We start from the raw sequence: 22,633 nt of genomic DNA on the forward strand, positions 1-22,633 counted from the left end.
GACCACAAAACTTAAATAATGAACGTAATACTTATTATCGTAAAATATAACCCAAGAAGCAAACCGATACTTCCTGTTAGGTGACATATTAACAATACACAAATGCAACAATAAATCAATTGGTCAATTTAGTATGAAAAGTTCTATTTTTAAAATGACGGAAATAGAAACATGCTTATAAAAATGTTTTATCTTTAATTGACCTGAGAATTATTATATTTTATTTAACACTTTATAACATATAAGGGCGGGCATACCTACACCGTTCAGTTTGAGAAAATTACAAATACATGAACTTATTTAGATAATTGGGCAGAATCTTATAATTTTATTCAAAAATTTCAAACAAAAATTAACTGGAAATGTACACTTTACTATGAAGATAAGAGAGGAGAGGTGATGGAAACGAAAGAAGGGGGAGAATGGAACAACTCAAACATTTGATTCTTGAATTAAATGTAAATAAAGAAGTCTTTAAAATTAGTGGATATTTTATTTTATCTGTAATAGTATTATCCAAAAAAAATTACTTGTATAAGACAATGACGCTGGGTGGATGTTATAATAATTGGACTGTCAAAAATAAGTAAACGTAAGAATTTATAAAACATAAAATATAAACATTTTTGTGTTTTATTTTCTTAAAATGAAGGCATTATATTTATTTATTTTTGATCGTTCAATTTAGAATGTCCAATTACTGTAGCATGTCCAGTTACTATAGCACCCACCGTATAATTATTAAATAGATACACGTTTAGGGTAAAAATATAATATTTCAATTCGTCTTACACCTTTCTTCTCTGATTTGTTTATTGTGATCTTTTGTTTTCCAGTAGTTGAGGGCAGCGCAATATTTGCTAATTCTGAGATACATTTATTTAGTAAATACTGTAATTACTAAAAATTTGTAGATATTGTATATATATATATATGGGATTTTTAATTACTTTGCCCTTTTGGTTCCACAGTTTCTGTCTAAAACCTTGCCGCCATTTTACAGATAACTTTTTAAACAATCAATTTGTATATCAAATTATTGGTTATTACTAGCAACATTGGAATTACTGTCATCTGTCACTTTCATACTAAACTTCACTTGCGACATTTAGCGTTTTCCGATTTATGATGCTTGTTTGATTGTTATTTTTTTAAATTAAAATCAATTACCTCATTTATCTCCTAGAATATAGTATGTTGATTGTATCTACAATATGAAAGCAATCATACAACGTGTCACTAAAGCAAGTGTTGCAGGTAAATTTTAAGGTTAAGTTCTCCTTCCATAATTTGTGAGAATATAAATTTTTATTCTTACCTTCTTTTATTGGAAGTTGTGCAGTGATTAAATGATTTGAAGTGTTTCTGCTTTCGTCATATTCGCTTTTTAATGTAATAATTTGCAAAAGGGATTAATCCTTTCCAGTAACATTTTAATTTCATGTGTTAAATAACAATCTTTCTGTTTCATAGTTGTTCTCTTTATCATAAATTGCATCGCGCACTCAGTGGTGCATAGGGCACTCAATTGTAATCAATCTTACGCTTCAAGTGCGAGTCCACGAACAATAAAATATTTCACTGTAGAAAACCTTTAAGAAATATATATTTCAAGTCCACCCTGCCAGGAATCAAACCTATGAGTCATGAATGATATGCGAACGCGTCAACCATTACGCAACGCGGCGGATTTATCCTTACTCGATTTCCTTATTCGAGATTTTTACCGTTGTTTTTTATTTTGCTTCCAGTAGGGAGGAATCTCCGTACAAATATTACTATTCGCGCTTGCGCAAACTGAGGTTCTTCTGGGTTGTGGAAGTGATTGGATTATCCCGATGCATTATTTTTTATACATATACGGCTGCGACTTCATATTACTATAATAATCTTATGTATATATCATCATCATCATTCCCTAGTTGGAGCATATGGTGTCCACGAAGATTTTCCAGGCATCTCTGTCAGCTGACAGCTCCTGTGCATCCTCCAAAGTCAGGTTCGCGAACAGTCAGCATTGGACGCCCAGGACGTTGAAAACCTGATGCCTTGTAAAGTAGGCAAGCGTTGTTAAGGCTCTCAGGAGGCATCCGCAGTACATGGCAAAGTCAACCGTATCGCCTCCGCTTGACGACAGTTGTCACCGGAGTTTGCTGCGTCAGTTCTCTTATTACTTCATTCGCACAAAGTCAAACCACCGCACACCCAAGATTTTTCTGAGACACCTATTCTCGAAACTCAGTATTTTGCTGTTTTGGGCCCTAGTGAGGTGCCACGATTTGCATCCATAGAAGAGAATGGGTGTTATGCAGGCGTTATATAGGCGGCATTTGGTTTTCACTGAGTAAATATCCGATCTCCAGACAGCTTTCATACTGTTGAATGTGGCGCCTGTTATTCGTAACCGCACTCCCAGTTCTTTTTGAAAGCTGCCATTTTCTGTAACATATACTCCCAGGTATTTGAAACTCTCGACCCTTTCTATGATTTGGTTTGACAGAGTCAGGGGATTTTGGGCATCAAGGCATGAAGTGTTTCACAGTACATGGGTTTTTGTAATATTGATTTTTAAACCCATGCATGCGGAGTACCTATTTAGGCTATCTACAGTGGCCTGAAGACCCGTGACTGAATCGTCAATTATAACTGCATCATTGGCATACTCTAGGTCGCAGATTTTTTGGGGGGAGGAGATAGATATTCCTTGATCAAGTGGAAATGACTTCTTTATATTATGTAATTAGATAAATAAAAGAAAAAAATCATCAACTTGACTATTCAGTTGGACTTCATAATATTACCATTATTATCTTTAGTGTTAAAGTTACTATCAGTACTTATTTAAAAAGATGTTAAAATTTTCTTAATCTTTTATTTAAAAATAGATACACAATTGTTAAAAAAATAAAAAAAAATATTGTATCATGACTTAGGACAACTAATATTCACTATAATTTATTTTTTTTTTTTTTAATTGTTTGACTCTTGGCTTCATAACTGATTTTGAAAGGTATCTTTTCAAACTTTTTTTTTAAAGTGCTTAAACTCCATTCTGTTTATTTTATGACAAATAGCTCTTGATAGTATGTTCTGCCCATTTATAATTCTATGGTTTGCTATTATAAATGAGGTTGTATTCCCAATAAAACTATTCATGGAAAAATGTTTCTTCTACCCATGATAAAACAGTATATTTAAATTAATAGCAATTTATTTTTACCAAAAGCTGTAATTGGTTGGTTGGAAAAAAATGTCATTTGGCAATAAGCTCGCCAATGTACAATAAACATTATGTACAAAAAGTTAAATAAATAAAATAAAATAAAAGCTAAAACTAATTTACTGAATGTAAATCTTAAAAAGAAAAACACCTTAACTTTTCCAAATGTGTGATTTTGACAATTGAAATGATAAAACATATGCTGAATTATTTGGAATATGTAGTTTATATTTTCTAGGAAATTAATTTTTTGGCGGTTAAAACGACAATGTATTGTAACATTTACTCCAAGTCATTGCCATCATCTGCTTATTGTCAGAGTGCAAAATAAATTATTATAATCAACAATAGTCTCATATAAGTGATGACTTTCGTTCCATGTGCTTGCAACTTATAATATAAGTTTTTTTTTTCAGTTGGAGATGAATTAATAAGCAGTATAGGACAAGGATTATGCATTTTAGTTGGTATTTGTCGGGAAGATACAAAACAAGATTATGAATACCTGTAAGTTTTATTTTTGATTATTTAAAGACAAGTAATTAAATAAACTGGATTGAATAACCTAATAACGACAAAATCAAAAAAGGAGTGTTGCATCGGTTTGAACGAGAAAGACATGGCATAACCAAATCCAACAAATACTTCAAAATGGACGTATAGTTTGTTTGAATAACTTGTATTGCTTAAATTTTACTTAACTTTCTTCAAATTGCAACACTATTTCTGATTTCTTATTTAATTAACTTGGGTTTACTCAATATTTTTCTTACGGAGCTTTAGGTCCCACTACAAATTGTTGAATAAAATATTCTACCAATTAAAACACTTCCGTTTCAGAGCCAAGAAAATATTAAACCTTAGAATATTTGATGATGACGATGGTAAGAGATGGAGCCACAGTATTACTGATAAGCAGTTGGAAGTATTATGTGTCAGCCAATTCACTCTTTATAGCTCTCTCAAGGGCAGGAAACCCGACTTTCATAAAGCTATGGGTGGGGAACAATCCCAATCCTTATACAATGGCTTCTTGGCCGAGTTAGGGCGACTTTATAAACAGGAAAAGATAAAAGGTAACTTTTAACAAACATCTACTAAAAATAATACAATAGAGCCTTATTAATCTGAACTGATTGAGGCTTCTGACTAGCATTTTTTAACATTGATGTTTTTTGTATATGTTTCTTGATAAAACGTCATAATTAATGATTTTGATAAAAATATCAATAAAATTAGTTGGTTAAGTTTTACTTTATTTCAACAGAGAGGGAAAACATTTTTGAAAGGGGAATATGGAAGTCTAGGCATTTACAGGGCTTATGACCTTTCAAGGAAGAAATCCAGCCAGTCTGCAAGCATTTGGACATACTCAAACATTGTTGAAGTTTTACTTTGTTTATTTATTTGTACATGACATTTCTGTCATTTACATAACATATCACACCTTAATTGTAAAACCGTAGTATGTGCAAATAGTGCAGTTTAGAGATACAAGGGATTGAAAATTTCACTTTGCTTGAAAAACTGAGTTTTTTAAACATTATTTTTTTCTATGCGCTAATGTTCTAATTTAAACTTTATTCCCTCTTACGCATTCAATCTTGTGACAATTGTGATTGTTTTGCATTTAAACCTCAAAAACGAGACATTTTCAATTACTTTACTTTTTCATTCACTGTGCGATATTATTGAGAGAATATTTATAAAATAATAATACAATATGAGATGTTAATACATACAGATATATTAACAAAAACCTACATATTATATACTTAGCGGTTTCAGACATAATGATCGCTAATAAAATAAAATAACCAACAAATAAACTATTTTAACGCGATCTATTAATGTTGATTTCCTCGTTTTGCTAAGAATATATTGGTAACTTTATTTTTGTAGTTAGGTAGTGATAAATTAAATATATCCAAATGTGAGTCATATTCATTGCCAGTTTTTTGTATTAATAGGTGAATTATACTGAGCTACAGTTTGAGAATTTTGATAGTAAAATACAGTAGGTGTTCTGCTCAACCTAAGCGGTATATGTATAGATAGGAATCAAATTCAATAAACCTGAGGTACTTTAGCCGCAATTGCAAACACTATCTTCATCGGTACATATCGAGACAGTTTAAAGGCGGCCTCCGTGGTGTAGTGGTCAAGACGCTTGACTCACGCACGGAAGGTTCCGGGTTCGATTCCCGGTGAGAACACGAAAATTAAAAATGTGATTTTTCTCAACCCTGGTTGTTCTGTAATGTAATTCACCACTGTAATTGGGCCCCCTGGCCTGTTGTGGTGCAAAAAAAAATGAAATGAAAAAAGTAAAATCAATATTTATGTATGTATGTTTTATATATGCTAGGTAGAAGTAAAATGGATTGTCTCATTCGCCCAAACCAATATTGAATCAACTGCTCCACAAATGTATAGCTTATGTTATGTTTTTGTTCTTTCATTGTGCGTTTTGTAATATAAATAATTTAGATGTAAATAAATTTATTACAATCATAAATATGTAGTGTTTAAAACTGTTTGAACATTTTGTCTATTATCTCTGTTTATTATGTCTTCTTTGTTTATTCTCAAATGTAAAAATATATTTTTTTAAAGTATATTGATAAGTGTCCTCGTCACGGGTTACCCCAGTGAGGTAACATTAATTTTATTATTAATCATAGTTTATACTGGAAAAATTATGAATAAATGTGCATATTTGTATGAAAATTTAAAGTATCTTCGTCGGTAACTTATAATTTAACATGTTTAGAAAAAAAATTGTACTTGTATTGTATTTTTCATGCAGAAAACTTCTTGCTGGATAAAATTAAAGATAAAAGTTAACTTCCTATTTAAATACGGGTCCTGGTGCAGGATGTAGATTTAAAAAAAAAAACTAGAAATAGAAAGAACTGAGTGTGGTCCCTAGTCGCTAGTGTTGAAGTTCCGACCCTGCTCTACCACAATTGATTCCCATTTTCTAATATTGAGTTATGTACAACTCGTTGAAAATGGCTCCGAAGTTGAAATGTTGTTATCATAGGAATGCAAATACTTTTTTATTATGAATTTTTCATACCAGCACACTTTTTCATACTTGCTTATTATCATTTTAGATGGTGTATTTGGAGCTTATATGCAAGTACACATACAGAATGATGGTCCAGTTACTATAGAAATTGAATCTCCTAAAAACAATGCTCCTTGTGAAGATATTCAATAAAATTTGTTATTAATTAAAGCATCTAATATTCCTACATTATGCTGCACCTTTTTAACAGTTTACAGATATAAACCAGAGATGTCAGTAATCAAAGAATGAAAACATTTTAATCAATAAAATAAAAACCACATTATCTCTTCTAATCATACTGATAGTCCGTTAGCGAATGAAGAAAATGATGACATTTACCCTCACTTTGAAATGCCATCTACTATGCGCTAATGTATCTATTTAGGTATGTCATTAATTTATACATAATTTTTATTTTAATGTTGGACGTTTCATTGTGAACTTTGTGATAATGAAACTGAATAATAATATACCAACAATAATAAGTAATGGTTATTTTTCCTTACCCAGTCATGAAAATTATTGGAATATAAAGTTTTATACAAGTTTTTGAGCTAGGAATTATATTGGGTGTTAACGTAAGTTATGTCGATTTTTTCCAAATTTAAAAATGAGAATAAAATTGTACGTCATTCGAAAGAAAATGTTCTGCCCTAGTGATATTGTGTTTGCTTTTATGTTACATATATTATTTTATTTGCCCACAAGCCTTCAAAATGGAATGAGAATGTATGAAGAATGGAATGAATAATGTTAATTACGACCGCTTTGTGCGTCCTTTGTCTTGCGGAAGAGACGTCAGATGGCATTTTTCACTTTTTGTTTCACGATCAAACTTTTCATGAATTAATAATAACAGAAAAAAGGGAAAATTTCAATAGACCCGCGTGACATCCGCAATGGGCTCAATCAATCAAGATTTCCATCGCGCAATAGAGAAACAAAAAAAAATACTAACTTTTACATTCATTTATTTGTTTATTTTATTTATTAAATTAAAGACAGTTTATTACGCATTATTTGAGACATAAGTCCCAACCCCATAGGACTCAAAGTCCTGTTTTGAGATGGGACTAGCAATTAGTTGACACAGACACATGAGTATATCATCACAAATATTATATAGCATCAGAAACACAACATTAATAATAACAATAAAAAAACAAATATATTGCACATCGCACAATATTTACACCTCATGTTGGGTAATTCAAAATACATGAAACTAGTCGGAGAAAGTGAGAGTTTTCGATACCTTCTATTTGCATTCAATCGAAGGAATAAAGCTGCCATTGCTGCTTGTGATATTTGCACAGTATACGGTGAATATTTATGAATGAAAGGACAGCTTATCAATGATTTTAGCGTTTCAAAGATGGAAATTTCGACCTGAAAGACATGGGGAGTTCCGGACGACCAGTGGACTTCAATGAGGACCGCTTAAACCATATTTTTCAAAAAGATCCCCTTTAAACCACCATAGATTTTGCTGAGCAAATAAATTGTAGCCACATGACTATATACCGCCATCCATAATCGTCCTACTGTCCTTCACACAACTTGGAATTCTTTGGGATAGATCTTCAGACTTTTATAGATCTTTTTGCTACTAACACAATGTGGGATGAAGATGGGTTGGATGGGTTAGCTCGAAGTCTTATACACATGTATTGATCGTGTTTCTGAATATATTGTGAACCATTATTTTATTACCTTTGTTTGTCTTTGCTTATCGGCCTCGTGGTGTAATAGTTAGCGCGTTAGCCTGCCATGCAAGAAGTCTCGGGTTCAATTCCCGACATGGTTGATATGAAATATCTATTTAAAAGGGTGTTTTCACACCAGAATATTTCATAGTTTCTGGACTGGTACCTGAAACGTAAGACTAGTCATCTTACTTTCATCTAACAAAAATGATCAAGGTACGCTGCAATTGGTGTATTAATGCAGTGCCCTATGCACCATTAGGTGCGGAAATGGAATGATGATGATTGTCTTCGCTACATAGTTTTATGTTCTTTCTGTTCAGTTTCTTGTACATATATTTCCTCATATAACTGTTGTAATTGGCTTAGGTCGTATATATAATAAATAAATAAAAGCAAACACAATGTCTTGTAAAGCAGAAAATTTTCTTTTGGATGACGTATAACTGTATATTTTGTTTAAATTTTGGAGTTCATTTTTAAATTTGGAAATAAACAGACAAAACTTATGGTAACACCTTATATTTAATATATTACATATTTGAACCAACTCTAGATAAGATGGGAAATTCCACCTTAAGCTGTTCTGGGTTTTTCCAATCGACTTTATTTATTAGAAATACTTTTGACACAATTGTAAGCTGTCACATGTTTTTTTTTTGTTGATAGTGAATACTTAGGATACTCATATGAGGAAAATTAGGATTTTTACTGAGCCATTTTCAAACAAATTATTTTTATTAGACTAATGTAAGTCCCAACCTAATGCAGCACACACGTGCACATTAGATGAACGTATCAAGCACTGAAAATCCAAGGCTGTTCTCAAAAGAAATATTGCCTAGAGTAAGATTACTAACTGTTATTCAAAGAGGAGAGATTTTTGCCAAATGTTGCTTAATTGATAATATGTATAATTTAGTACAAACAAACCATCACGCCGTTTCCGTAGGCAGAGAGGATAGAACGCCCTTGAGGTGATTTTCACAAAAATGGCGCTATATAAATTATCCAACTATATATATAACGCCATATCACTCTATCTTGACATACAGACCTCGCTTCCTCTACATTTATACATCTTCTCATGCACGCACGCCGATTATTCCTACTTTTGACATGTCCATCTTCAAGTATTTGATGGACTTGATTGTGCCATGTCTTTCTCGGTCTTCCTCGTTTTCTGCATCCATCAACATTCGCATCGTAGATCCTTTTAGCCGTTCTTTCACTGTCCATTCGCTCTACATGTCCAAACCAACGCAGCACCCCTTTCTTGATTCTGTCGATAATGCATGTCTAGCCTTACACACTTCACGGATCTCGACATTTGTGCACCTATCACACATCGTTTTACCACACATTCGCTTGAGGGATCGCATTTTGACCGCATTTAACCTACTTTCATCATCATTTTTCCAATTCCATACTTCGCTCCCATACATTAGAGTTGGCACTAGAGCTCCGTTGTGAACTGCTAGTTTAGCCTCCTGCGATAGACATTTGTTTGTTAAAGTAGATTTCAGTGCACACCTAATTTAGTAGAAATTGTATTATTATTATTTTTAGTTCTTTCATCCAGGGTGTTCATCCAAATATACAGGAATTTTATGATTTTTTTTTACTCTCTTATCTACCGTAATTCAAGAGTGACTAGTTCATTTTTTAATTAATGGAACCTCTAAGTACGTCTCTATTTTATTATTTTTGCATATGTCGGTAATCAACATTACACATTTGACAGTGGCTGGTTTGTTTATTTTGGAGCGAATTCTTGTCATCCTTATAAATGATATGTAAGGCAAGTTTTAAACACAGTTCAGTAAGAGTAAAATAATTTTATTGAATAAACATATTAAAAAATTGTCTTGTCTACAAAAAATTGGAAAAACTCAAAATACTGTTCCACCTAGTCCGTGAAGAAGTAAAGAATTTTTTTTAAAACAAAAATTTCAGGCGTTGCCTAGTATATAGATGAAATAATTCAATTAGATGAATCTCCTTACCCGCATAAATAAAGGTTTCAGCTCTTTAACTTCGTGAACATCAACAGATGAAAGAATTGAAGGAATATAGATGTTCAAATATGGGCAGAGTGGTGAATGTTACACAGTATGTAAAGTGGCCACTTAAACCAGCCAATGACAGGTCATAAGTCCTGTAGATGCCTAGACTTCTATATTAGCTTATTTTTAACTTTTGAACCAAATGAGATAATTTCAGCTTATAAATAATTTTCATTGTAAAATAATTATTATTTTGATAATAATAGTACATATTAAAATAGCGTATCTGGGACCAGTGCCGGCCCGAAATAAGTTTTAGAATGGAGCAAGATCCAATTCTGGGGCCCTCCTTGTTTGCCCCTAAAATATACAAGTTGTGTGTGTAGCATCTGACAGGTCGCTGCGCTCTGATTACATGGATTTGCTGACAATACTTTAGTGGAATAAAATGCCGTACCAAATGACTAACGACAGCGAAAACCCAAACTTCTTCAAATAGCTGTAAGAGATTTATCTTCCGAACTCGCCACGGGACCAGTTGACTGCCCATACTCTTCTTCTAAGGCACTTTTAGATTCGGCTTACTGATATCACACTGCTTTCAAGCTGTTATCTCTACTACCATGTTGTTTCACACACCTTTTTCAAAGTTAAGCTCTTCACATGTTTCGTTATAACTTCCATTTCTTTGTTGAGTTTGAAAAAAACACAAACAAGCGCTGGAGGATGCCAAATAATGAAATTAAATATACTGAAATTTTAGCTGCACTGGATCACGCACGACAATGTATGGTCTAAGGTATCTGCTGTACCTTGCTTGTAGTGAGTACAACAGGCTGCCGGAGTCCTATAGAACGCCAAAAAATGACTGTATTCATTTAAAAAACTACTACTTGAGGAGGTACGTGGAAGGTGAAATTTATTTTTAAATTCTTCTTTTTCCTCGGATATTTATTTCTCACAATATGTAAATATTTAATTTTTATTTTTATTATGAATTGTTTAAATTTCTTTGTATTATATATTTGCTTGCTATCTTATTTCAGTTTTATGTACATATTATTACTTGTTACTATATTATTATAATTACCATACCTTTATGTAAATATTATTCCGTCCCAAAATGAGTTTGTTGTAACCTGGGAGTACAAAAAAAATATATAAAAATTTTGTATGATTTAATAAATAAATAAATATTGGTTAGACATAAGTATATTTTATTGCAAAAAATGGATAAATGATTTCATTCAAAAGAAAATTATGATCACATGCCATAATAATTTTATATCCACAAATTATCACATACCAGGATACATTGTATAATTTAACTAGCTTTTACCCATGGTTTCGCTCTCGTGGTATTGGGGTGAAATTAGTTAGGAAATCAATTAGTTTTGTCCTTTAGCAATGAAAAACTTCCCGATGGAATGATGTATTTTATCGGGATTGAAAGTAGCTTGGTCTTTCAAATATCGCTATGAAAGAAATACGATGATCCGTTAGTCTGTGGTGACGTGGCATCATTATTCTGTTTACAAATCCAAAATCCTACTACAAAACCTAAACGAAAAGCAAATCAACCTAACCACAGATTAAGCAAGTCAACTATAGAAATTCAAAGAATAAATTTCAAATTGAAAATTTTTGACATTCCACGTTACCTTCTCATTTTCAAATAATGTTGCTCATTGTTGATATACACTTTTTTTATTGTAATTTTTTTGATTCGGGATGAAAAACAAGTATCCTATTTTACTTTTCCCTAGTCAAAAAAATATGTCAATCGGTCGCCCCATTGAGATGTGAAGGGAACACAAACAAACACATTCGCATTTATAATATTAGTATGGATTGAATCCTACTTGCTTTCCCTAAGTACCTACCACAACCGCTAAAGAAGAAATTTAATATTTGAATTTCACTTCTTTTTTATTATTCTTCGGTCAAAAAATTATTTGGCTTACCATATTTCGAGGGTAATAGATGATAATAATTTTTAAAAAAGATAAATTTAGTGTTCTGAACAAAGGATTTTGTGTTTTGCCACATATCAAAAGAGCAAAAGGCTTCTCTTTTGGTTCCAGAAAGCAATGTTGAATGTTGTAAAACTCAATGGGAAAGTCTGTGATGCCTTCCAGAATACCTGCTCACACAGCGCAAGTCAAAATTATGCAACTCGGTTAAGCTTATATAGTCCTGTCTGCGTAATCTATAGGTGTGAAAGTACTACAATGAATAAATTGTTTATTTACTACAAAACAAACTTTTTTGTATGCTAAAAAATAACATCCTCCAATTTTTTAGTATGTGCGTTTTCGTGGAATGCAACCCCGGTGATGGATGAATAAAACATTTACGCTCCTCGCATTTTACAACGAACATTATGCTTTTCTTTTTATGTATCCATGTTTTAATACTGTTTTTTATTTCTGTATAACTGAATTCACATCAATGGCACTTGTGCCTTATAATAAGTAAAATGAATAAATAAATAATATAAATAATAAGACCATGTTTAGGAAAAATCTTTATTTACTAATTTAATGGATATATCTAAAAACCTTACATGGATAAACATAATTAGTATCTTATAATTGTAAGTAATTATACAACATTTTCAAACAAGGAGAAAATTATTGATGTGCTGAATAAGTTGGTTTTCCTCAATATTTCAAAAACATACAAAGAAAATTTTCATTTATAAATGAAACATAAATCTAAGGGATGTATCCAGAGATCTCGGATACTAAATATTCCAACAGTGCTATGTGACGAATACAAAATCAAAACATGCAAGGCAAGTATAAAAAGTATAAAAATGCTTTATTTAAAAGTAAATCTTCCAAACATAGATATGAGGCTTAAATGAAATATAATCTTTGATAAATTTTAGGTTAACACGTCTATAATCTCTCGTGGATGCTAGAAAGGCACACTATACTAACAATTTTGGACATAGCTGATTGGCGTCAGAAATTCTGATCGTTACTTATCTTACCTCTGAGAATGTTTAACAAGATGGAAATATTACGCCGCCGTAAACACCACTCGTATAGCACCAAACCCTGGACCCTATTCTCACACAAATCTCCTTTTCTCTACAGATTCATAATGCGAATGTTCATTGAATACTTATTCTCAGAGCAGAACTTACATTAAACACCACTATAATATAATTCAAAAGAAAGTTAAAATTACGATACATAACATCTGATGAAATTTACTCGAATAACGAAAAAAGTTATATTTAGTAATTAGTATTGCTAAAATTTATAAGAAAATTGTTAGCCTTCAAAACCTAAGTCCTAAATAAATTAAGTCTAGTTTTCCAAAAAAAACTGAAATAATATGTCTATTACGCATATGGGAATAATTGTATACGGGATAAAATATCAAGAAAAGTACAAAAAATAAAGCATCAAATAAATAAAGATATAATATGTTGTCTTAGGCAGCTTACACGCAAGAATACGCAGAGTAGTATCAAGATTGCGGTCTAACGATGCACATTCAGTATAAAATATATTAATTTCAAATAATGTGGTATACATCGATATAAAACTATGTATATAAGTATATCCAACAATATTTCAGCTGTTAAACTCATAGAAAAACATTTGAAAAAGTATGCTATATAACATTACCCAGATATTGGGCAGAGTAAGAAAATTTTACAAAATACCAAAATACTGCCAAAAAAACTTCTACTGGAATAATTTTGTTTTATTGGCAAAAAATCAAACGCTACAAATCAAATCGGTCTCGCGTTGATATGTGAACAATGTTTGCATTCAATCAAATGTTACTGGATAAAACTAGTCGCCAATGTAGAAGCGGAAGCGACGTTATTTTGTTTGGCTTTTGTCCGTTTGGTTGGTTCCGGGAATTGCAAATAGCGATACATAAGAGGGGAAGCAGGATCTACCACAGTCCGGAAGAATATCCACCTGGGGGAACACGGTTGTGGTTGATGGGAGTTGCATTTCCATTCAGGGGCGCCACATACGTGTTTATCTCTCCATTCATGGACTTGTAGCCGTCTCCTGTGATCGGATTACCCTCTGAAACATTACAAAACACAATTGTTAAACAAACTATCTAATAACAAGAAACACAAACAAAACAGAGCATTTTCTCACTACTCAACTTTTATATTTAAAAAAGAATTCGATTGAATCATAATTTTTGTATAAAATAATTTTATTACGACAGTAAATTGGTAAAGCTTTAATTTGAATTTTTCATAAGCAACATTTAAACAATTGTAGGAAAAAGAATAACATTCCACTATGCATAAAATGTACAAATTAAAAGGGAAAAATATTGCAACAAGTTAAAGTATATTAATAATACATTTCTTTGCTAAAACTATTTTAAAGGATTAATTTTGGTGCATCTAAAAAAATAACATAGTTCCTTCAGTAGGCATATTATGATAAAATAATTCCAAAAGGTAAAGAAAAAATAATATGAATGCAAACATTACAATTTAATAAAAAGTACCTTTCTATGTACTACATAATATTTCATTCTTACCCTAAATTAATTAAGAGAGATAAAACTATACAAATATTGATTTATGATTTGAAGGGTATATAAAGGATGAATGTCAAAAAATGATGTTTTGAGATAGAACGTTTTTAAGCTTTCAAATCTCTTAGAAAATTAAGTAAACTTAATAATATAGGAACACGCTTAACGTAAATAGCCTACACTGTTTTAAATCATCCAAAACGGTTTTCATCAATATTAAATTATCGATTTATTTCCAGTATTTAACTGACATCCATCCTTTATGCCCGTATGCATATTTTTTATTGTTCAGGTATATTGGAAAGTACAGTCTTAATGTCAAATTTTATTTAACAGAAATGTGATCGCGTAAACTGCCATCAGATTATTAGTTTAAAACAGGTAAAAATTGACATCCATTCTTTATATCCTGTACCATTCGTTTGTGGAAATAAGTATTTCCCAAAATATCAATCCTGAAATATTATCAAAAAATTTATCCAGGTATATCAATTACAAAACTCGGTTTGTTTAAAAAATACTAGTATTGTTTTTAAAATATAAATCTTATATACTATTCTTAGTTCCGGGTCAATTATTACAGATGATTCCATAAAAGTTAATCCAAGAGACACCTGCACCAATTCCTTATACCTTTATTAATCAAAATGGTTAGTTGGGAATGACGGATTTATTATTTAATTAAGAAGTGAAAATAAATTTCTACATCATCAACTATCAATTGAGATGGAAAAAATATTAACAGATTGTGGAATCAACATAAGACTGGACATAGACTATGTCTAATGCATATGATGCCGCTAATTTTCTACTGTCACCTACATATTTGTACAAAAATGCAAAATTATTTTTAAAGAACATCCTTATACATTATGGACACAATGATAATGATGATGGCCAACAGGTGGAACTATGTAATAATGATGAATCTCAGCCACCAAGACTTTTAAAACCTAAATATTATACAAAATAACCTCGAAAGATCATCAGACACTTAATCCATTAATTAAGAAAAGAGACGAGAACAAATCAATTTATGTGCAAATGGGCTTGAGAAAAGTCACATTTTAATTGTATATTGTGATCTCAGCGATAATTGAAACCGGCGTGAGGCAAAGTACCTTAGACATTAAACTATGGCTGCCACCCAGATTTATCCAAAAACACATTTGTGGAGAGATCGAACGAGGTTATATTGTAATACGAGTAATGCAAATGATGAAGCAGGAATGATTAGGAAGGAAGAGGATGTAGGGCACCTCTGCGAAAGCGCGTACTCCAGATACTTCTCTCTGGTTCTCCGATTCCATCACCGGTTACTGGATTCCTCCGTATCCATTTCGCTGCAATATGCCAATGAAATGCTCTGATACAAAAGTTAAATTCTAACTGCATACATAGCTTTTACATGGTTCTATCTAGGGACAGCAATGCTTCTTTATTTAAAACAAATTTTAAGGCCCAAAATGTAAAAACAATTATAACATTATGTTAGGGGGTATTTATTTGAGAGGTTGAGTTAAAACAGTAAGCGGGGATTTCAAAAATTAATGTATTAATCTGCATAATTAAATATGAACCTAAGAAGCCAAATTAGATATTTTCCCATGTACGAGTATGTAATATAAGTAAAATGAAAATGTAACTAAAATAAAAAACAAATTTCTAGCCAATTGGAATATTGTGTCTCTTTTCATTTCCAATAAAATTTGTAGGCTTCCATATGATATGAATAATTTTTGGCAGTATTCATTATTTTGAATGGAATTTAATGAATGGGAGATCTTTTAATATATTATTGATCTTAAATAGGTACAGAATGATTAACAACAAAATAAAAATTCAGTCTTGCAAATAATAAGTGGTTCTAGTAGTGAACCTTGAAGAAGTCCACAAAACCTCTTTAATGTTGATTAGAAAATTATAAATATTAAGACACTGAACTATTAGCACTTGTGAGAAATTGTCAATTGCCCAATCACTTAATCCTTTTCTTTGTCATTATTTTGTATGAAGTTGCGATACAATGACGATTTAGAGTCATATGGCAATAGACCTTAGCATGTGCAGAATCGTCTAAATCTTAGACAATTCTGCACATGCGAAAGGCCAATTAAAAATTATTTTTTATCCAAAAGCGAGTGATTTGTTAACTTGTTATGTTTAAAAATGGCGATATTATGGAAAGTGGTAAAAGAAGCGAGCTTTATAATTCGCATCCCCAGAAGTACATTATGGTATGTCTAAATCGGCCATTTTTCTGGAGAGCAAAAAATTTATTTTTTTTTAATTCATTAATGCTCATAACTTATCATATCGACATTATAATGCCCAGTATTTATGTTTTGTTTGCTCATTTGACTGTTAAATATGAGAACACTATAGCATCATAATGAGGAAGTTCAATGTTTTTTGTGTATATTTTATTGATATTTGTTAACCCTTCAATGCCTAACTTCTTTAATTCTAACTAAAAACATATTTTTATGAATGTTTTGTATGCAAATACTGGGAAAACACTGGAAAAAAAAAAGTTTAATTTTGTCAGTTTTCATAACATATTTTACTTGATGTGGACAGTATGCTAAATTGGGCATTAAAAGGTTAAAAAATACAAGAATGTAAGGAAAACAAGAAATAACGATTCTTGCGAACATCTTTTTATATAAAAATGAAAGCTGCGGAAATAATTATGACTTCAAATCTTAAAAAAAAAAAACTAACAAATCACCCTTTAAATATTACCTAAATTACACTTATGATAGAATACGTGCAACTGACTTTTTGTTTCAAATTTTATCAAAAAATTTTACCCTAATGGCGACTTTTTAAAATAAATTATAATGGCTAGTATGTACGCAATATAATAAACTAGTCCCCGAGTGATAAACATGTTTGAAATCATTTTTATACACTGATTATCGGTGTGTAGCTGATCGTCTACATTGGGCATTGTAGGGTCAAAAGACTATCAAACTCAGCCCAAAAAAAAACATTTATTTTTGTGTATCGTATCATAACTATGATTTTTTAAAGTTTTGTAATTTTAAAAATCCCCACCCAAATTTTGAAATTACACTGGCGAGTTCAAGTCAGTGAGTGTTAAATAGACGTTAAAAAACATGGCTACCCCAGAAACCGGAATTTTGTATCCAGTTGCCACAACAACAAAACAACGCTATAATTTATTGGTTTTTATTGACACGTGGTCATTTAAATCTATGTAAAACTAAAATAAAATTTGTATGATTTTTTTCATACATTTTTGAGAAACGTCGCCATACAAATAAATGCTCTAATTTTTACCGCATGTAAGAAAACATTTTTATATAAAATTTCCCGGAGCACTGAACTTCTTCATTACTGCAGTGTTATCCTCGGGGCCTTAATAAACCTGGTGTAAAGTTACGCTTAGGCATAGTGGTAGAATAAGGATGGAAATACCATCCTTATTATTAGTGGTAGACAAGGATGGGAATATCATCCTTGTTTTACCACATACCATGGCGTAACTTCATACCAAGTTTATAATATAAGTAAAGCCCTCAATATTTTACTCAATTGATTTTAAAGAATACTGCAGCTTGTGGTATCTCTCAGTCAAAAAAAAGTAGAAAAACGTGAGTGTTCCTTCTAAGGGAAAAAATAATGTAGTTAAACTGCATTCATAACTCAAAACAGTCAAATTTAGACTTACGTCAAAGTGTAATTCTGGGGGTGCGACATCACTAATTTGATATCCCTCTCAATATCAAAAATATTCACAATATTATGAGTTATGAGCTCAAAATAGCCAAATTAAAATTCACGACAGTGTACTTCTCAGGGTGTGAAATCAGGGAACGATTAATGATCGTTTTCAATTACCTTTGGCGTGGCCATTGATCTGGTTAGCGTGGCCGTGATGGCCGTTGGTGGGGGCCGCCTCGTGGTGGCCGTGGCCGTGGCTGTTACCGTTGCCGTTGGCGATCGGGGCCGGCGCGGCGCGGGCCTGCGGCCCCCCGAACAGGCGTGAGTGCGTGTCGCGAGGGCGGCTGCTCGTCTCCGGACCGGAGGACGAGGGAGCAACCACCCCATTGTGGGCGCCGTCGCCGAAGATCTCTCCGATGCAGCCGCGAGGAGCATTAGGGACTCTGAAACAATAAGTTTTAATGTCAGTAATACAATAAACAAAAAATAATCTGAGTTTATGTCATTTAAAATAAACACGAAAATAAAACTAAAATCAAATTTAGACCGGTATTGGAACAACCAAAAGTTTGTAGAATAAGGATAAATCTGTCAGTTGCCAAAGTTAAAGTTCTTAAATACAAGGTTTAATGATAATAATAAAAATACTGCATTAGTTTTATTCCACTTTTGAAATAAAAGAATATATAATTTTCACCAGTGACGATTAAAATTTTTAATAAATCGTAATTGATTGAATTGTAACGGAATTTTTTTTTGTCACTTTTAATGCGTAGACAAACGTATCGAAGGGTTCTAGATCCGTCGATACAAACCGATGTACTTACATCGTAACTTGATGGTGGGGGGATCGGTAGTGTATCTTCGTAATCGGTCAGGAGAATTTCATCTTCAACTTTGACGTCATACTGAAGCTATGCCATTTTAGTGTCTAGATATGTGTACCGTGACACACGCTTCCCCTTGGTTCATATCAATGTACCTACCCAAAACTTTAAGGTGGGGGGTCAGTGGTGTATCTTCGTAATCGCTGGAGAGAATTTATCTTCAACTATACCGGCGTGGTGAAGGTATGACGTCATTATGTTCCCGTCATAATCGAGGCCTAGGGGGTCTTCAATCATGATATTATATAATTATGAGAATAAACGAGTTCAAATTAAACGAATTGAAGTAAAACGTAATAATAATCATATGAATTTACGAATTGCTTGAATGAATATAATAAAAACAGCTGTAATTAAAAATACAATCTTATAAGGAAGACGTGGAGTGATCAGATAAACCAAAATCTTAAGTCTGGTCATATCAAAAGCAGACAGAACCGAATGGCATGTATGACAAGATGTATAAATGTGTTAGAAGCTAGGAATGTATTCCAGAATAAACGTGTGTGGCGGTTCATCCTCTCTGCCTACTCCTACAGGGAAATGGCGTGATAGTAGTTGCAGTAGAAGTTTTATAATAAAAATATATTTGAATTTAATGTTTTTAAAATTTATAAAAAATTTGACAAGGGCCGCTGATTAAGAGTTAATTTGAAATCCGTGCCCCGGACAGGGACAGGGGGTAATTATGTGATTCTCTGAACTTAGCTTATGTAAAAAATCACAAAACAAAGAAAAATCTTAATAGGAAATGTCTCTATAGGGTACATGTTTTTCCGATTATCTGCGCGGTGATTTTGCGGTAAATTAAAGTAAGTATAATGACGTTAATATATTATTATCAACCAGGTAATCGCGATATATTTAAAACAGTGCTTATCTACCTCTGCCTACAAAAATTTAATAGTAACATAATATTATCAACGACGTATTCAAAAGATGCTCTTAAAAAGCTAAATTGAAAACATACTACACAAGAAAAGCGTGTAACAAGTGCGTCGCTTGTTCAAGAAGACGTTGAAGATATTTTTCAATGGCTGTAATTACATATTAATACAAAAACGTCTCTCTCGATGATCCATCGCTCTCGTATCACGAACAAAGTGTAAAGCAGTTTGTTTTATCCGCTTTGCCACCAGATAGAAGTCGGCTGAAAGAAGCCAAGAATAAGCAGGAAGGTGTATAAGACACCAATGTAATACGTATAGCGAGCACTGAGCATATGTTAAGCCAGTACGCTCTAGAAGTTCATTTAATTGACAGCGTGATTGGCCATGCTTCGTCTGCAATACGGCTTCACAATAACGGAGGATTTATACAGCCACCTTCGTGATGGCAGTATGCAGTATGCAATTCATTACCCCGAATTTCAGGAACAGACGCCTGAAGAATTTGGCGAACCCTCGCCTCGCAATGAAGATTCAAATATCTTAATCTGCGGGTACTATTTTTTTCATCATAAAAAATCTAATAACGGTATTGAAAAATGTCAACGAACTGTTTAGATATTTATTTTTAAAGAAACATTTTCGTTCTCATGATTAACTCAAATATTTCAATGTTTGTAATCATTTTCTACGAGTTTTAAATTCTATTAGGAAATTTAAATGAATTTGTGGCAGAGCGGGGTTCGAACCTCGAACCTCGAACCTCTAATCCGCGAGTCCACGACACTACCGCGGTACCACGATGACCCGGTTCATTTTATAAAGATAGACACTGACTTGGATAAAAAAAAAACAAACATTATTTTAAGAACGTAGTCGGCAGCAAAATTTAAATTTCATTCAAAAGGCATGCGTAAAGAAAGGCATTTCGTAATTTTTTGAAATATATTTTATATTTATTATTACGTAAAATAGAATTCTCAATGACACATCTGCGAAAATACGTTCGGTAAGAAAACTATAAAAAAAGAACATAAATAAGAAATATAAATATATGACAGAGACCGCCAGACCATACGGTGATTGAGGCAATGTCTGCGGATCTTCCTCGACAGGCATCCAACGGAAAACCAAAGAACTCCTGGATAGCTCGATGCTCCAAAATCCTGCAGAGAAACGGTCTAGATAAAAGCGACACCAGGCGAGAAAATACAAGAAGAGCGACCCCAACAGCCTACCTAGGTAACGAGTCGGGACAGTGCCAGGAAGAAGAAGAGGAAGTACGTAGGTAAGAAATAAATCGTTAAATATGATGCTAAAATAACTTCTTCTTAATTCCATGACTAAATGATGGACTATTTTACAGCACTTTATCCAAACAGCGCAGCGGGGAGAACGTAACTGAGATAACTCTATAGAAGAATATAAACTTATTTGTGAATTTGGTGTCATAAATCATGGCAAAATAAATCTAATTTTATTGAATTTATTATAAGAATAACACGTCGTCGACACGATTTAGTTATCCATAACAATAGAATAACAATGCATTGTTCATTGACCATCATAACGTATAGTAAACCTCCGTTAAAACGAAGTTAACTGTACCTACTGAAAACGTGCCGTCACTCATAGCGAACTCCCAAGTGCTAACTGCAGGGGCGCGGTTAATCATATCGCCATTTAACATTTCGACAAGTAAAAGGCAATCGACAATGAATAATAATAAATCTTAATTTGATCACGTGCAGAGGTAAGTGGCCATCGTGCTGTCCAGAATATTCCCGGAATGGTCTACCGTTATGCAGTTTGATTGTGAACGCGTTACGGACGCTCGATCGATGGCCAACACAACTGAAAAAGGCTCTCGGCCCGGATAAAAACGGGCCAACGGCAGGGTTTTCACGATCCGATGATGCGTTCGTAATTGGATTAAAGAAAAATGCGGGACTCATTGACAAAATCCCTCAAATTTCCGATCCCTCATAAGAAAACATCATTATGCGTTCAGTGTATCGGAATTTATCTCAAATGAGTTTAATCAATTATAATAATTAAGTGGGTGGAATGGAATTTCAAAGTAATAGGTGGTAAACTACCGAAGAATCAAAAGTCTCCCTACGAAGATTATGCCGGTTTTTTTTGAGAGGCTTCGAGTTGAAAATCAAATTTGAAGATTTTATTTTATTTATTTCCAGTAATAATCCGTTCATCTTTTTTCATTTCCTTGCCATTCGTTTATTTCTATTAAATTTTAGAAACATTTCTATGTACATGTTAGTTATTTCTATATTGTTTTATGAAATTAAAGTATGTTTTTTTTGTGTACGGTATATGGTAAAATTGGTTCTACACAATTAAACCTTTCTACTGGATTAAAAAATATTATTATTGTTATAATACCAACAGCATTATTTGAGCTACAAATAACCAATTCGACTAAATCCTATTCTAATTCAAGATTTTCATAAGCAAAAAAATAATTCGATCGATTAACTAAAAGTTTAAATAATTATACGTGAAGAAAGTACTGCAAAATCAAAGGTAGCTTATGAAGAATCGAAGGTTACACAAACATTATTTAGGCTTGATGGTTTTTGTCGTTGGGCTAATGTATCGTTGATAGTA

At 32.5% G+C, this 22,633-nt stretch overlaps 2 protein-coding genes across 4 annotated transcripts in view; one reads left to right on the plus strand and one right to left on the minus strand.

The window, feature by feature from the left end:
* Positions 1 to 1,045: 1,045 nt before the first annotated feature.
* Dtd (D-aminoacyl-tRNA deacylase) lies at positions 1,046 to 6,785 on the plus strand. 2 transcript variants are annotated; one of them, XM_088237645.1, is made up of 4 exons: positions 1,046 to 1,257; positions 3,637 to 3,727; positions 4,061 to 4,296; positions 6,340 to 6,785. In XM_088237645.1, the coding sequence occupies exons 1-4, from the start codon at positions 1,215 to 1,217 to the stop codon at positions 6,444 to 6,446; spliced, it is 477 nt and encodes a 158-aa protein (XP_088093771.1). In that variant the 5' UTR covers positions 1,046 to 1,214; the 3' UTR covers positions 6,447 to 6,785. The 2 variants fall into 2 exon arrangements, with proteins under 2 accessions (XP_088093771.1, XP_088093773.1); XM_088237647.1 differs by lacking the exons at positions 4,061 to 4,296; positions 6,340 to 6,785 and having other exon boundaries at positions 1,067 to 1,257; positions 3,637 to 3,731.
* Positions 6,786 to 12,522: 5,737 nt separating this feature from the next.
* The window catches only part of Jupiter (microtubule-associated protein Jupiter), a 240,624-nt gene continuing 230,513 nt past the window's right edge, over positions 12,523 to 22,633 (minus strand). For both annotated transcript variants that reach the window (XM_088237649.1, XM_088237648.1), the window contains exons 2-3: positions 18,409 to 18,674; positions 12,523 to 14,069 (exon numbers count right to left, since the gene is read on the minus strand). In XM_088237649.1, the coding sequence (XP_088093775.1) occupies positions 14,031 to 14,069; positions 18,409 to 18,666 (297 nt within the window). In that variant the 5' untranslated portion in view covers positions 18,667 to 18,674 and the 3' untranslated portion in view covers positions 12,523 to 14,030. The remainder of the gene's footprint in view (positions 14,070 to 18,408; positions 18,675 to 22,633) is intronic.

Source organism: Micrasema longulum, unplaced genomic scaffold (genome assembly GCF_059751315.1).
Source record: "Micrasema longulum isolate JH-2025_06_02 unplaced genomic scaffold, ASM5975131v1 h1tg001764l, whole genome shotgun sequence".
Lineage (NCBI taxonomy): Eukaryota > Metazoa > Arthropoda > Insecta > Trichoptera > Brachycentridae > Micrasema > Micrasema longulum.